The 16,817-nt window shown below is 45.0% G+C and overlaps 1 protein-coding gene across 1 annotated transcript in view; it reads right to left on the bottom strand.

The window, feature by feature from the left end:
- Nucleotides 1-2,353: 2,353 nt before the first annotated feature.
- LOC309564270 (uncharacterized protein) overlaps nucleotides 2,354-16,817 on the bottom strand; it is a gene marked incomplete at both ends in the record, with an annotated part of 36,246 nt that continues 21,782 nt past the window's right edge. Inside the window, one exon of the mRNA XM_082268893.1 lies at nucleotides 2,354-2,448. Coding sequence (XP_082125019.1) covers nucleotides 2,354-2,448 — 95 coding nt within the window. The remainder of the gene's footprint in view (nucleotides 2,449-16,817) is intronic.

Raw genomic sequence — 16,817 nt, 5'->3', positions numbered from 1 at the left:
TAAACAGACCAACTGAAGCACTGCATGAAATATTTTAGCCTGACTGATTGTATAGCCCCTTGAACTCTTAGGGAGCAATGCTGGTTCAGAGGACAATTCAGCAGAAGAGGCCATAGAGGAAGAAGAGGAGGGGGTGGAGCAGACAGATGTGGCTAAATCACCACCAGCTTTTTGGGGGCATGGTGGCGGAACAACCTCCAACACTGAACCCGGTCCTGCATTCTTCCCAGCTATCAGCAGAGTTACCCAGTGCACCGTGAAGGAAATGTAATGTCCCTGACCATGCCTGCTGGACCATGAGTCAACAATAAAGTGAACCTTCCTGCTGACTGCTCTGTTCAACAAGGCCAAAACATTGCCTGCCACATGATGGTACAGAGCTGGAATGGCCTTACGTGAAAGGAAATTTCTTTTTGGAACCTGTCACTGGGGTACAGTACATTCCGCAAATTCATGAAAGGGTGCAGAGTCTACCAGATGAAAAGACAGCAGTTTTAGTGCTAGCAACTTGGCCAAGCTAGCATTTAGACACTGAGCATGTGGATGGCTGGGACAGTATTTATTTTTACGGTTCAACAACTAGGGTAGCGAAATGTGCCTGATGGTGAAAGTAACAGGTGGTATACTGCTAGCAGATTAGGTGCAAGTACCTGTGGCACCCATTGCTATACCATCAACCCTCTCAGTGCAGGTTTTTGAGAAGACTTGAGGTATAGTAGGGATAGAGATCCCAGATGAGGAGCAAGGAGGGGTCTGCATTTGTTTATGATGTGGGTCTTTCAGGTGCTGTTGCCAACAGACTGCATGGATTGCTGCCCTTAACCTGGCCCCTGGAGGACATTCTGCCTCGTTGGAGTTGTTCCTCCTCCTCACTTTCCTCCTCTATTCTCTAAGGCACCCAAGTACAGTCAGTGATCACCCCCTCCCTCCTCATCACTGGAACAAACTTGGCAGTATGCTACAGCTGGGGGAACATGACTACTAGTTTCTTGTCCTTCATTGTCACCCCCTCTCTCTAGGCTCACGTTATTCCCTTCCTCAACCTGGAAACCAACATTGGAGCATTCAAATTGCTGCACATTCTCCTGCATCATGTAACTGATACTATGATCGATTAATTCAGATGACTCCTCCGTGCATGATGGTGGGGCTACGGAAGGAGTACCAGTGGACAAGGAGCCTGTGGAATAGGCCGCTTTAGCAGCTGCTGTGGAAGGCAAACTAGTATGAGCCTGGGTGACAGAGAATGAGAAAGCTGGGGATGGCTTAGTTATCCACTCCACCAACTCTTCTGCATGTTCATGCTCAATAACAAGGCCAGCACTGGAAAAAAAGGACAAGCGTGCCCCGCTTGCAGAGGATGCACCATGTCCGCAACCACCACTTTTCACTATGTACACAGAGGCTGCTTGCCCTCTTTTAGTGGCCTGTGAGCATCTGCCTCTCCTTGTTGGGCTTTTGGACATGATGGGGACTATTTGGGGGGATTTTATAACTTTTTATTATAGAATGTGGGATGGAAATATGGTGCTTGGGTGCAATACTTTTGTGCTTGGTGCACTATAAACTGTTTATTTATAGTTTTTTTTAATAAAGAAAAACTTAATTAAGCCAAAAAAAAAAGAAAACCCCTGCTGATGCAGAAGGAATAGCACATGCGATGCAGAAGGGGTACAGCAATTATGCCCTAAACAATATTAGTGCTGCTGTGCCACAAAAAAGAAAGCCCCTATTTAAGCAGAAGGAATAGCACCTGCGATGCAGAAGGGGGGACATCAATTATGCCCTAAATATTATTAGTGCTGCTGAGCCACGAAAAAAAAAAAACCAACACACTGCTTACGCAGAAGGATTAGCACCTGCGATGCAGAAGGGGGGACAGCAATTATGCCCTAAATTTTATTAGTGCTGCTTTGCCATGAAAGAATGCAAAAATAAAACCACACTGCTGACGCAGAAGGAATGGCACCTGCGACACACAAGGGGGGACAGCATATATGACCTAAATATTATTAGTGCTGCTGCACCACAAAAAACCCTGCAGACGCAGAAGGAATAGCACCTGCGACACAGAAGGGGGGAACAGCAATTATGCCCTAAATATTATTAATACTGTTGCGCCACAAAAAAATTAAAAATCACTGCTTACGCAGAAGAAATAGCACCTGTGACACTAATAGGAGTACAGAACCTGATGCTTAAAGGGGGTCATCACTCCAGCAGAGTAACAGGCTACATTTTGGCAGTAATTACCCAGGACTCGACCCAGGGGCTTCAAAGGGGCCCCTTTTATATTGGTTGACCTGTAGGAGGCAGAAACCTTACTGAAAAAGGGCGGGAAAAACATTAACCCTTACAGCCTGGTTACCCCCAGCTCCAGCTCCAGCTCCAGCCCCAGCTCCAGTGGACACAGGAAAACATCAAGAAATTGTAACATTTGGCACCAGGCTGTTTCAATAAACATGAGGAAATGAGCTCAGCCAGGAAAAACAAGTGCTTACACAAAAAAACATGTTAGCCTGTTGTAGGCACCTGCCTAGAGGCCAGTTTCAGGGAAGAGGAGAGAGCAGTGATAACGGCTGCAGTGACTGGGCAGTGATGTCACCCATAGCCTTACTATGACACATCCGTTGTCCGCTGTCACTCCTGTCCCCTGAAGCTGGCGTTGAGAGCCGGCTATGTGAAGGAGTGGAGCGCCCCTAGATTAGGTAAGTATAGACTTCTTTCATCTACAGGATAGTTAGAATAGGGGTGGGAACAGGTTTAAGCTTAGATAGGTTTAGATCAGACTTTAATCAATAGGAGTAGTCATCACAAAAGCTTGCAACTTTAAAAACTTGGGTTAGCCAATAAAAGCCATCAGTTATACTCCAAACTTTCTGCATGAATCGATTTCTAACACATTATTATTGCTGGGAATAGCAAATGATCACCAAACAAATAGAATTAATGCTCCCTATGGAGTAGGGATCAGCTGCATTCAGTTGCAACTCGGTCTAAAATACAGTTCGGCAGACCTCATGGGAAGCTTTAACATCATCAGCTATGGCCAGGGCATTCCCTGCCTTATGATGTCATTGAAATATATATAGAGAAGATTCAGCGCTGAATAGACAAAGACATAAGACCAGCAGCTAACACTCAAGGGTAATCCGACACCTTCAATAAATACGTATACAATAGTGTAGCGCAGTCTAATAGCAATAAATAACAATCTTTTTAAAAAAGCCAATAATAATAAAAAACATATAGTGAATAAAAAGAAGTTCATAAGGTGGTAAAAAGACGGTAAAAACAAAGTCCACTAGTGATCCGGTGAATAGACAATAAGTGTGACTTCAGTGCTCATAAGATCCCGTCACCCGGCATTATCTGCCTCTCACCTCCAGAACTTGACCCCACAGGGTCAAAAAGCATGAAGCAATCTCCACAATGTAAAGCCAATGAACTCAGTAAACCGGACTACAGCCTCCAGCAAACGCCTGCACCGATGACTTATGGGGTAAAGGGTACACCTTCCCAATTCACTCCCAATTATGATGTCATTGATCTATTATGAAATCCAAGGGAGAAAAAGACCGCTCCAGGTGGGCTGGGTGTCAGGTGCTGGTCGGATCCGTTAATCCAGAATCACTTGAAGCAAGAAAAAAATGACCGCACTCCGATGTAAATCAAAAATTGGAGTAAAATTTATTCCACATCAAAACAAATGGGCAAACTGGAACAACACACTGTGGATGCAGGACACAAAGGCAGACGCGTTTCACGACTTAGAGATGTCGCTTACTCATTGCCATTGGCAATGAGTAAGCGACATCTCTAAGTCGTAAAACGCGTCTGCCTTTGTGTCCTGCATCTACAGTGTGTTGTTCCAGTTTGCCCATTTGTTTTGATGTGGAATAAATTTTACTCCAATTTTTGATTTACATCGGAGTGCGGTCATTTTTTTCTTGCTTCAATTGATCTATTATGGCCACACGGCTATATTATGTCAATAACATTGGCCAAATATTGGCACCTTCCCCAATCCCCAACCCAATTTTCTCTTCCTCCATTTTCCTATTCGCCAAATACGGTCATGCTCTGGTCAATGATGTTACAAACATCTCTGCCCCTTTGTGTACTTGCAGATTCAGGGTGGGGAATGTCCAGGACCGGAGGGTATGAAATCACGGGACAGCTTTCCAAGGGTTCTGCCAAGCTGGGTTTGATCTGAGGTCAGACTAAACCCAACCCATTGCTGCTATGATGAAAGCTGCACAAGTATAGTAGTTTCTTGTAACAATCAATTGCATATGATTGGAGCATTGTGTGATCACAGAGGATTAATCACTACTTTATAAATTACTCCATAGGGAGCCACGTGTTCTGTATTTTTGGTGATCATTTGCTACACCTAGCAATTACTTGCTAATGATTTTAGTAGCAAATTTAGGCTACTAAAAATCTCCTGTATAGTACTCTTCTTGCTTCCTTGCTGAGAACCAATTTTATTTTCAACTTCTTCTTCTTACAGTACAATCTTAAAAAGACACATAGCCTGATATTATATAAAATTACTGCTATGGTACTGTTCTTGATTTAGAATTCATTTTTTTTTTTTTTTTGCAGCTGCCCTTGTGGCACTGGCTCTCATTCCATTATATCTAGTTTATGATGTATTCCTTGCTTTGGCTTCACATTTTCTTTTTTATGCCATCAAACACCAGTACAGCATGAATTCTATTGAAAAGCTATATTTACTGTTTCTGTGCCAGCTTCGGCTGGTATAGGTGATGCCCTTGTCTGGACAGTTCATAAATATTTGGAAATCTGCTGTAGCCGGCCCTTTCCCACACTCTGCAGAAACATTAAGTAACAGTATTTGTGCAATCAGGCTTGCAGTCTGCAGGCACTAGTCTTGCATAAGTTCAAAAATAATTTGCTTTTTAGAGGATGCCAAGCTTGTGAAATTTTTTTTATAGGGGAACAAAATGCAGACTCACTAAAATGGACTATAGGAACTATAGGATGAGAGTGGAGAGGAGAGGAATAATGTTTATGGGGGAAAAATAGTTAATCTTTAACGAGCACAAGCACTGAGTCCTTCTTGCAGTGTTTACATAAAGAAGTGAATTTCATAATTTTACCAGTTTATCCTTTCATAGTTTTGTTATTGTATTACAAGCAGATATTTGTAGATTAGCCATGGATTAACAATGACAATGACCATGGCAAACAAAGAGGCAACAAAGATAGTAGTCACCTGACATGCTGGAGTTAAGGGTCCTGCTCTTTTTATCAGAAGCCTTGACAGAGAGTTTTGTGTAATTAAAGCCTTCAAAAACAGCTGAAGGCCTCATTCACGAATACATTGCAACAGCATTGATACGTTTACAATGTATTTTGAGGCTATGTTAACAAAGACTACAAAATCTCTTTACTCCCCCAGGTTCATGTGCTTTCTTGGGTAATGCTGCTAGTGATTCACTAGAAGATATCTACTGAGACAGAACTTACTTGTGGTTAGATTTGGCCCTACGTAATAGGGCCCCATTCACACTTGGGCTGAGTGTCTGATCTTTTTTCAAGTTTTTGTTGAGCATTTGCATAAGCCCCGTTCACATTGGGCCGATTTGACATGCGATTTGGGTTACATGACAAATCGGAGCCTATTGCAACAGCACTGTCCGAATCAGTGTGACGCGTAGGGTTGCCACCTCATCCCTTTAAACCAGGACACATATTAACTACACAGGTTCTGAGGCTAATATAATCTACAGGTCCCCCTGCAGGGACCAACATGGTATAGGCCAAAGGTCTTTTTTTTCTCCCCTCTTATTTTTCAGGTTGCAATTGACTACTGCGACAACTTCCACCCCCAGCAACAGTGGCAGATTTCCCGCACTTCCATGCCTATATAAAGGGCTCCCACCGGTGGGTTTGCAGCCACGCTGACTGGACCGCAATCCACACTCCCCCTCCCCTTTTTTGTATTTTTATTCATGTCACAGTGTTTGTTAGTGAGGGTCAGTCATCCAGTGTAGTCTAGTGCCTCGTTTCCACTGAGCGGATCGGTTTGGGTCAGTTCGGTACGGTACGCTATTTTGAGTGTTTCCATTATGAAAGTGGCCCATACAACCTAACCAAACTGCACCATTCCTGGTCCCCCTTCAGATGTAGGGCAATAGGAAAAGGTACGGTACGGTTAGGGCGGAGCTACTGGCATCACACGATACATTCCACTGATTGGTGGACAGGAAAATGTCAATGCTCACGTCAAATGAAAGCACAAAACAAACACCATGTTTGGTGTGAACCCCGCATGGCCCCTGGCGGCCTGACTTGCAGTGGAAACGCTCACCTGAATAGGCCGGACCATTCTAACCCTTCCATACTGTACCGACCCGAACCTTTCCGCTCAGTGGAAACGAGGCATATATGTGCAGTGTTATTTGATTTACTGGATTTGGTCATTTGAAGGCAATGGGAATTTAAGTTATGCTAAAAGTTTAAGTTTAATGTCGTTACTCTGATATGTTTAAATGGGTTACACCATAATAAACACCATGGCCATATTATGACCATAAAATTAAATGGTGTCTGTCTCTTTATTTATGGTGTTTTATTTACTCCTCTATATCCCATGCACAAAAGGCAGTAAGTGAGTTAAATTACCACCTTTTTTTTAGAAAATTATTTTTATTGGTTAGAGTATGTTCAGCTGGCATGCAAACCGGAGGTGTCTCTCCCCACAGTGTGCAGAACCAGGAACAATCAATAGGTTCCCCCTCCCCTTCACCCCGTGACATTGGTTACTTCAGACAAAAACAAAAGATCATATATCCAACGGTGCACGACCGTAAGTTCCCCCCAGGAGGGCCGCCACCCTCCCGACAGCAGCAACAGCCACCTCAGAGAAGGGTGGAAGAGATCCCAGTCCAGCTCTGCCCGACTTTCTGAGACTTCTTAATACATCCTCTATTTAGTTAAATTGCCACCTTAATCAGCCACAGAACCTGTGTAATGTGTGTCCTGGTTGAAAGGAATGAACGTGGCAACCCTAGCGATGCGCCAACGCCTACTTTGCGGTGACTTTGACCTGACTTAAAGCTTGAAGCTTGCCACTCGAAAAGCACAATACCTTCTTTTGAGGAAGAGTTATGCATTTTAGCCCCAATCGACTTCAATATGAGTACCTTAAAAATTTTCAAAATGCATGTAACTTGTGTTTGTAGAACATTTTCTTGCCTAGTAACTAGCTTTTAGGTAAAAATACACACTGAGGGCAGGTTTGAAATCGTGCGAGTTCAGCTGAAATTGTATTAATTCAAACCCGCATTTCAGTGGGAGTTTGGGAGCGATTTCACAGACATGCGGGTTTATGCACAGATGTCTATTGAAATAGCCCCCGAAGTTGCCAAAAGTAGTGCAGGAACTACTTTTGGGAATTGGTGTGGGTGATTTCAATATTCAATATTGAAGTCTATTGGAGCTAAAATGCATGACTCTTCCCCAAGAGAAGGTAATGTGCTTTTTCGAGTGACGAGCTTCAAGCTTTAGGTGACACTATGCTCAAGTGTGAATGTGTACCACTAAATATAATGAAAATACTAGTGTCGAGTATTGAAGTGTTTCTGGTGAAGTTTCAAATCATGCTTCAAATTGCTCAAGTGTAAACAGGGGCCTTAAAGGATAAATCATAACATCCAATTGTAGCACCCTCCAAGGTAGGTGCTAGGTAAATTATAGTGGGGCCTTGCCTGCTTAACAGTAGGGCCATTTTTTTCAGCTAAACTGACATGTGCTCTCAGGTGTGTCTGTTGTGTCGGGGAGTCTCCCCACTGTAACCTAATGAGGGCTGTCATTGGGCAGTGGAGGAAACCTGACCAATAGCACTCCAGGGCTTGTATCCATCCTGGAAGGGCAGATTCTGCCGCACAGCATTCTGGGAAGGTGTATAAGTCTGTGAGGGGCGCATGTCAGATTGTCTTTGGCGGAGACAGAGTCCCAGGAGGGAGGGTATGGCGGTCTCTCCTCCTGTCAAGAGGATCGGGTATCCCAGGCGTCTTGCCTGGGGGGATACAGGGCTGAGCTGAGCTGAGCTGCAGAGAAGGATCCAGTGTGCTGAGGACCAGCAGAGCTGTTGGGGTCGAGTTTCAGGAAAGCATTCTGAGTCATGAGTACTGCAAACTGACCCCTGGGGTCTGCCTAGGAGAGGGGACCACTCCGGAGAAGGTCCGAGGGATCCAGGAGCTAGCTAGCTGGGCAGCGGTGACAGTAAAGGGGGTGCCAGAGTTAACCCTGAAGAGTAAAGGGGGTGCCAGCGGTTGGGCCCTGAAGTGTAAAGTGTTAAGTGTTGCAGCAGTAATTGCAAGTGGCTACCTCAGTCAGGTAGGACTGGATGAAGCAGTGAAAAAGGACTTTTGAGCTAACAGAAGTGTCAGAAGTTCAGTGACAGCAAGTCAGTGTTCACAAGCGCCAGTAAGCGTTAGTCAGCATTCAGCCGTCGTCAAGTCAGCGCTAGAAGGCATTTTTTCTCAAGTGTCCCTTTCTTGTAACTAGTTGAGCCAGAGCAGTGTCCCACTCATTCCCTTCTCCCATCCAAGTTCCTAAAAACCAAAGATGCCGAGCTGGTCATTGTCTCAGTATTCACACTTGGGCAAACGAGCTTAAATGTGCTGTAGGTGTTAACGGTAACCATGGCAGACCCATATCCAGCACTGATGCTGGAAATATTGGTACACAATATTTCATGCATTCGACTAAATGAGAGCAATATACCTTGAGTTGAAACATTCTAATCTATATGATAGTATTCTTAAAGCAGAGTTCCACCTGTTTTTTAAAAGTCCAATTATTGTCATGCCCATCCTGAATGCGATTATAAATGGCAAAAAAATGTTTTTTTCCTTTGTAAATACCTTTTTTTTACATATTTTCTGCAGCACCTCCGGCTGCGGCTACCTAGGAGATTTTGTCACTAGGCATAGGAGATTTTGTCACTAAGCAATTCGCATGGACTCCTGAGTTATCTGCGTTATCTATCCCAGAAGTCCATGGGAATCGCCTAATACTGAAACAGCGCCGCGCATAGCATTACTGCATAGGAGGGAAACCGGGAGGTACATGCTGGGTAGCCCACTGTGCCGAATCCCAGTATTTAAGACAAGAGGACTTCAGATGCCCACAGCGGAGATGGACTCTGCCTGCTTCTGAGATCTGGTCAGCTTTAAATGATTTAAACAGAAGCTAAAATGAGGACATTTATGACAGTATCTAAATGTTGCACTGGAACTGAACACAATTACAGCGGTGTATAAAAGAAATAATTGAGGGATTGGAGCTCTGCTTTTAGAGTTGTCTGTTGAAGTCAGCACTATACTATAGCCAAACTGATAAAGAAATCGCACCTAGCAGATCACATGTGTCTGATATCTATGAAAATCACTGGTAGCAATCTATGATCAACATCCTAAACTTCCTTTCAAGCTTAAAATTCTGCCAGCAGTTGCAGAAATACTACTATAAATGGTTATCTGCACATACATGTTTTCTGGGATTGCATCATACAAGCGCTATTGCCCTTTGACACCCTTAAACTCATATAGATTATAGGTAGTTTTGGTCTGTTTCTTTCAGTGAATTCCTGCTTTATTTAAAACATAAAAATGTGAGCCTGCTTGTTAAATGTTGCTGTTCCGTTAAAAAGAGCCACAAGTAAATGTTGTTTTATTTTTATTGGAACTATGCACATCGAAAAATATGCCAGGGTGTAGTCAGCAGCAATCCATGTGCAATGAATCAGCATAGAGCAGTCACAATGCTGATCTCTTTTGCACTAGGCCAGTTACTTGGAGTCATTCCTCATACATGCCCAAAAGCCGACTTCTGCACCTGGTGGAGAACTTGTATAGAATCAAAATTTTGATAGGAAGCTGTTTGCATGCCCAGGTGCACACGTTAAGCTTAATTAATCAAGGAGTCCACAGGTTTTGTATAAGTGAGAATTTACATAATTGTTTTCTGTGTGTCCCATTAACACTTTTGAATGCAGCGCCAACCTGTGCTGTAATAAAATGCAGACCTGCCTTTTTTATTGCATGGCACTGTACAGCAGCACAGATGTACAACATGAATGAAGTGTACTAAAGATCAAGTTTGTACAACAAAAAAAAGTAAGCTGTGTATGATGCACTAAATCGAGCACCACACGGCCCCCATCGCTGTCGGAAATGGACAGCTGCAGTTTTAAACGCTTGGGTGTAGCTTTATTTTTTTTACACTTCTTTTTCACAAAAAATGTATATCACATAGGGAACCAAAAGTCCTCTATGAGCTAAAATGTCTATGTGATAGGTTCTCTCTTCTATTAGGCCCATAAGGTCTCATCTGTCCCTAAAATTGCGCACACTTGTGGAATGGCGCCAAACTTCAGTACTTAAAAATCTCCATATTCAACGCTTTAAAATTTTGTACAGGTTACATGTTTAGAGTTACAGCAGAGGTCTAGTGCTAGAATTATTGCTCTCACTCTAACGTTTGTGGCGATACCTCACATGTGTGTTTTGAACGCTATTTACATATGCTAAAACAAGTCCTTATGCTGGTTAAATTAGTAAACAATGAGAACTAATGAAGGTGCTATATATAATCTATATAAGCATAGAATGGTTCAGGTTCCATTCTTTTGACATATCGATGTAGCAAGCTTTCCAGGCCTGTGGCCTGATGTGGGTCTGCCATTAGTACCGGTAGTCTCTCCAGCCCATGTGAGCTGTGACCCTGGGTGTGACAACTGAAGCAGCAACAACTCCGGCATCTTTGTTTGTGGTTTTTTATTTGATTTAAAGGGGATGGGAGAAGGGAATGAGTGGGATACTCCTTGAGGCTTGAACTAATTACACGTGGGACTTTACTCCTGAAAATGCCCGTTTGACGCTTCCTTGACACCAGCCGTTGCTCACTAACGCTGAGAATACTTTGTAGAACACAGAAGTGCTGAATCCTCGACTTTTAATCCAGAAGATTCAGGACTGAGAACTGTAGAACTCCTGACACTGTTGTGCTGTATAAGTCACTGAATACTGTCCCCCGCTTTGGCCAGCTTGAGGTAGTATGAAGTAGAACTCATTATAGCTGTACTTGCAACTGACACACTCTATACAATTCAGGGCCCAACTGCAGGTGCCCCCTTTGACTTTAACTCTTCAGGGTCCACTTACTATGTACCCCCTTTGTAACTTCAGGGTCCTCAACCTAGGTACCCCCTTTACAGCTAGCTGACTCTGGATCCCAGAACCTCTTCCAGAGTGGTCCCTTTCTGACTCTAGGCAGACCCCCAGGGGCAATCCTCAGTACTCACGACCTGTGTAGGCTTTCCTGGGACTGGACCCCTCTCGCTCTCCGCAGGTTCTCGGCACACCGGATCCCCCTCAGCTCACTCAACACTCTCTGGATACTCAGGCGACACCCCAAGATATCCGCTTTCTCAGACAGGAGAAGAGACAGCTGTACTCTCCCTCCTAGGTCTCTGCTCCTGCCAAAGACACCTTGCCACGCACTTCCCTCCAAACTTGTACCCACTCCCAGAATCCATTGTAGCCTAATCTGCCTTCTGGGGTAGTTACAAGCTGGGATGTGTCCCCTGATTGGGCTTCCTCCACTGCCCTATGAGAAGCCTCTCACAGGAGCCAGTGGGGAGACTCCCCCCTCAGCAAACACACCTGGAAACCATGACACCTTAACCGAATAAATAACAGCCTTGCTGTTAAGCAGACAAGGCCCACTATACATTTACCTAGCACCTACCTGCAGGGTGCTACATAGATTTTATATTGCACTTTCATTTGTTCTTATAGTTTACTATATTAACCAGCATAAGGACTTGTTTTCATAAACTCCCAATAAGCGTATATTGATTGGTTTGCGCAAAACTTATCAGGCCTACAAACTATGGGATATTTTTATGGCTTATTTATTTATTTATTTTTATACTAGTAATGGTGGCGATTAGAGATTTTTAGCGGGACTGAGACATTGCGACGGACACATCAGAAACCCAACTGACACTTTTGACTTTTTTGGGGACCAGTGACATTATTAGAGTGATCAGTGCTAAAAATATGCATTGTTACTGTACTAATGACACTGGCAGGGAAGGGGTTAACATCAGGGGCGATCAAGGTGTCCCTAGGGGGTGCTTGCTAACTGTGCAGGAGATGAACTGACTGGGGTAAGACAGAGATCCGCGCTCCTGTTGAGCAGGAACACAAGATCTCTATCTTCTCCCCTGACAGAACGGTGATCTTCCTTGTTTACATAGGCAGACCGTCGTTCTGCCTCTCTTGGAAACGTTTGGCGGGTGCCGGTGGACATCACGTCCGCTTGACCCGCTGATTGGCTCCCACTATGTCCAATCACAGTGGTAGAGAGTCGCCGGTGACTCACGCCCGGACCAGGAAGATGATGCGACGTACATAGTTACATAGTAGTTGAGGTTGAATAAAGACAATAGTCCATCCAGTTTGACCTGTGTAGTTGTGTGTGGACATATTCATTTCCAATACCCCTGAATGTTTTGATCTTGGAGATGTATGTCCAAGATTCTTTTAAAAGTAGCCATACTCCCTGCAGTTACCACCATTTGTGGAAGCGAGTTCCACAATCTTATTGCCCTTACTGTAAAAAAATCCCTTGTGTAGCCTGAGGTTAAATCGTTTCTCCTCTAATCGCATTGAATGGTCTTGCGAATGAATGGTTTTTTTCTATGCTGAGATCACCGTTGAAGTATTTGTAAATCGCTATCATGTCCCCTCTCAGGCGTCTCCTCTCTAGGGAGAATAAATCGAGCGCTTGTAAACGCTCCTCATAATTTAGGTCATCCAATCCCCTAATTAGCTTAGTTGCCCTTCTTTGGACTCTTTCCAGTTCCAACACATCCTTTCTGAGGATTGGCGACCAGAACAGGACAGAATATTCCAGATGTGGCCAGACCAGAGTTTTATAAAGTGGTAGGATTGTAGTTTTATCTCTGGGATATATCCCCTTCCTTATGCATGCTAATATTCTGTTGGCTTTGGCAGCTGCAGCTTGACATTGCATGCTATTGCTTAGCCTACCTTCTACTAAGACTCCCTGATCTTTCTCCATTCTTGATTCCCCCAGAGGTTCCCCCCCAACGCGTATTTTGTGTTTATGTTTTTAGTCCCTAAGTTCAATACCCAGTGGCGTACCAACGGGGGGTGCGGGCCGCCCCTGGTGCCGTGCACTGGGGGGGGGGTGTCAGGCCGGTACTGGCGCTGTGAACTTGAGGCACTTCTCCTCATGTGAAGGCAGCTCTGCGCTCGGTCTGCGCTGCTTACCCATGCTGCTCGCGGGGGCAGAAGCGAGTGGGCGGGGGCGGGAAGAAGGTGAGTGCCCGAGGCCTAAGCAGCCTCCCTGTGTGACTGGATAGGAGGAGCGGTGGGGCAGCTACATATAGAGGAATTGATCTTTCCATAATCCTCCTGCAGCTGCCGAATGCCTGATTCTCCTCCTCTCCCTTCTGCAGGCATTCAGCGGTTGCAAGAGGAATATGGAAAGATCAATTCCTCTATATGCAGCTTCCCCCACGCTCCTCCTATCCAACTTCTTTTTTCTTTTGCTGGCCCCCCAGTGCTGTCCAGCCCCCCCCCCAGTGCCCTTCAGCCCCCCCCCAGTGCTCTCCAGCCCTCCCAGTGCTCTTCAGCCCCCCCCCTCCAGCCCCCAATGCTCTTCAATCCCCTCTCTCCAGCCCCCAGTGCTCTTCAGCCCCCCCTCTCCAGCCCCCCCGGTTCTTTTTAGCCCCCCCTCTCCAGCCCCCCCAGTGCTCTTCAGCCCCCCCTCTCCAGCCCCCCAGTGCTCTTCAGCCCCCCCTCTCCAACCCCCCAGTGCTCTACAGCCCCCTCTCCAGCCCCTCAGTGCTCTTCAGCCCCCCCAGTGCTCTTCAGCCCCCCATGCTCTCTGCCCCCCCCAGCGCTCTCCACCCCGCTGTGTTTTCTGGCTCCCCCCATCAGTGATCTCCAGTCCTCCCCCCCTGTGCTCTCTGGCTCCCCAGCAATCCTTGGCTCCCCCAGTGCTCTCTGCCCCCTCCCCCATGCTCTTTGCCGCCCTCTACTCCATGCTCTCTGTCCCCCTAGTTTTCCCTGTACCCCACAGTGCTCTCCACCCCGTGCTCTCCAACCCCCTACAATACTTTCCAGCCCCTCCCCAATGCTCTCCAGCCCCCCCCCCTGCCCTTCAGCTCCTCCAGTGCTCTCTGCTTCCCCTGTGATCTCCGGCCCCCCTAGTGCTCTTCTATCATGTCTGTAGTCACTGACCATCTCTTGTATCTTGTCCGCAGTCTCTGACCATCTCTTGTATCATGTCTGAGTCTCTGACCATCTCCTGTATCATGTCCGCAGTCTCTGACCATCTCCTGTATCATGTCCACAGTCTCTGACCATCTCTTGTATCATGTCTGCAGTCTCTGACCATCTCTTGTATCATGTCTGCAGTCTCTGACCATCTCTTGTATCATGTCCTCACTCTCTGACCATCTCTTGTATCATGGTTGCAGTCTCTGACCCTCTCTTGTATAATGTCCTCAGTCTCTTACTATCTCCTGTTTCATATCCGCAGTCTCTGACCATCTCTTGTATACAGGTCATTCTGTAAGGTTTCTGCATCATGATGTGAAGTTATTGCCCTACTTAATTTTGTGTCATCTGCAAAAACTGAGATTGAGCTAATAATCCCGTCCTCAATGCTATTTATGAATAGATTGAGCAAAATTGGTTCCAGGTACAGGTACGTCATTTCGCGCAGCTGGGCCGTTTCTGCCGCAGTAAATGTGTGGTGGGTGGTTCTGAAGCGGTTAAAGGCAGAAAAAAACCCAGGGCCAGCGCCGTCAGGAGAAGAGTGTTCCAGCATTAAAAAACGCTTAATGTGTATAAAAGTGTGTAAATGCGTCAACCCTAGGCACGTCAAGCGAGTGAGCATTTATTCATTTTAAATTTAAATTAATTCTGGCCAATAGGATGAATGAATGCCCAAGCACTTAACTCCTTTAAATGCTTTTAGGCATGATTTTAAAGCTGTTCTTTTCTACCCTGGAGCATAGGTGTCCATGGGAGGAAAAACAAAACATCCTGTGTGAATGGGACCTTAAACTGCTTTAAAATCTAGAAAGGGTGAAGATGATTGGTGGTTTTAATAAACCAATTAACTATTCCATATCCATACAGACTAGTATTTTCCATGTTTATTAATGCAAAAGGATGCTAACAGCAGAAAGCCCCACAGTTAGTTATCTGTATGATGCAAAAACAATGTTTATTTTATCTGCCTAGACAATGGCTCCCATTAGCATGTCTTTATAACTAATCTGTATTCTTGTACTATGCAAATACTGTATGGTTACTGACATTCATCAGGTCTTCATTACACATGCTAAAACCATATTAAGCTTTTTCCTTCTAATGATGACAAATGTTCCATAGTTACAGTCAATGTATGCACTTTAGAACATCCTAGATGCTTCTGTTGTAGGAATAGTTGCATATGTGTCCTGGCCTTCCTCAGACGTCACACCACATTCTACTTTTAGCAGCTGGGTAGACTCCAAAGGCTTATCTATTTTCTGTCACTGCTCTCTGCTATGCTAGACTGAGCATAGTTTCATGCTGTGACACACATAACTGCACTTTCCACATTAGATTCTAAAAGTGCACATTATATCAGCATTATTAACGCATGAAGCAAGCTGATAAGTCAGCCTACTTTAAAATGTACACAACATATTTTTTTCTTGTTCAAAAGATTTTTTTATTAGTATTAAAATGGCAATAAGTGACAATTGTGACAAAGACATGCACCTATTGTATGTTGTACTAGGTCAAAGGAATAGATAAGACAAGGTCTCTGCTATATAGAATACACAAAAGGAATGTGATACATGGACAATTGGCAAGTTATCAAATTGCTGGAGACAAAAGAAATGGGAGAGGTCATCACAGCCTGTGGAATTGCAGAGCCCATATACTGTAATTAGAGAATAGTCGCTTGAGAAACTATGAAAACCTAAACTTAAAGTGTCTTGGGGTGTCTCAAACAGGGCTTTTTTTCAGCGGGAACGCGGGGGAACGCAGTTCCGGCACCTCCAATGGGTGCTGGAGGGTCTACTCTGATGCTGGCTGCTGGGATATCTGTTGTCGCTGGAGGGGATCTATTTTTGCATGGCAATCTATTGTTGCTGGTGGAGGATCTTTTGATACTGAGGGTTAATTGTTGCTAGAATGGATCTACTGTTTAGGGAGGGGTTCACTGTTCTTGGCTGCTAGAGAGTCTATTGATGCTGGCTGCTGGGGGATCTTTTGCTGCTGCTGGGGGGGGGTCTATTTCTGCTGGGGGGGATCTATTGCTGCTGGCTGCGGGGGATCTATTTTTTTGCTTTTCTTGTTATCATAACCTAATTTTATACATTCCAATACAAAATTATACGTGGCTCTATATTCTCTTAAAGGGGCTGTACTGGAAACTGGGTAGGGGGTGAAACCTAGGGTCAGTGCTCGGAGGTTGGAAGGGGTGGTTAGTGCTCGGGTGGGTAGGGGGCGGAGACACAAAGTAACTTAGAAGGGGGAGTTCCTGCACCTATTCTCTGAGAAAAAAAGCCCTGGTCTCAAATATAACAACATTTGGAACGTAGCAGTACCCTTAGAACCCTTTCACACGGGCGCCTTAATGGATCAGATTCTGCTTGCTCACCGGGAGATTGTTTCGCTGATGCCCACTGAGCAGGCAGATGACAGGTCGTGTCCGCTCCACTGTGCAGAGCAGAT

The sequence above is a fragment of the Pelophylax lessonae genome (genome assembly GCF_965119305.1).
Source record: "Pelophylax lessonae genome assembly, chromosome: 9".
NCBI classification, from domain to species: Eukaryota; Metazoa; Chordata; class Amphibia; order Anura; family Ranidae; genus Pelophylax; species Pelophylax lessonae.
This window is presented reverse-complemented; position numbering and strand designations above follow the sequence as displayed.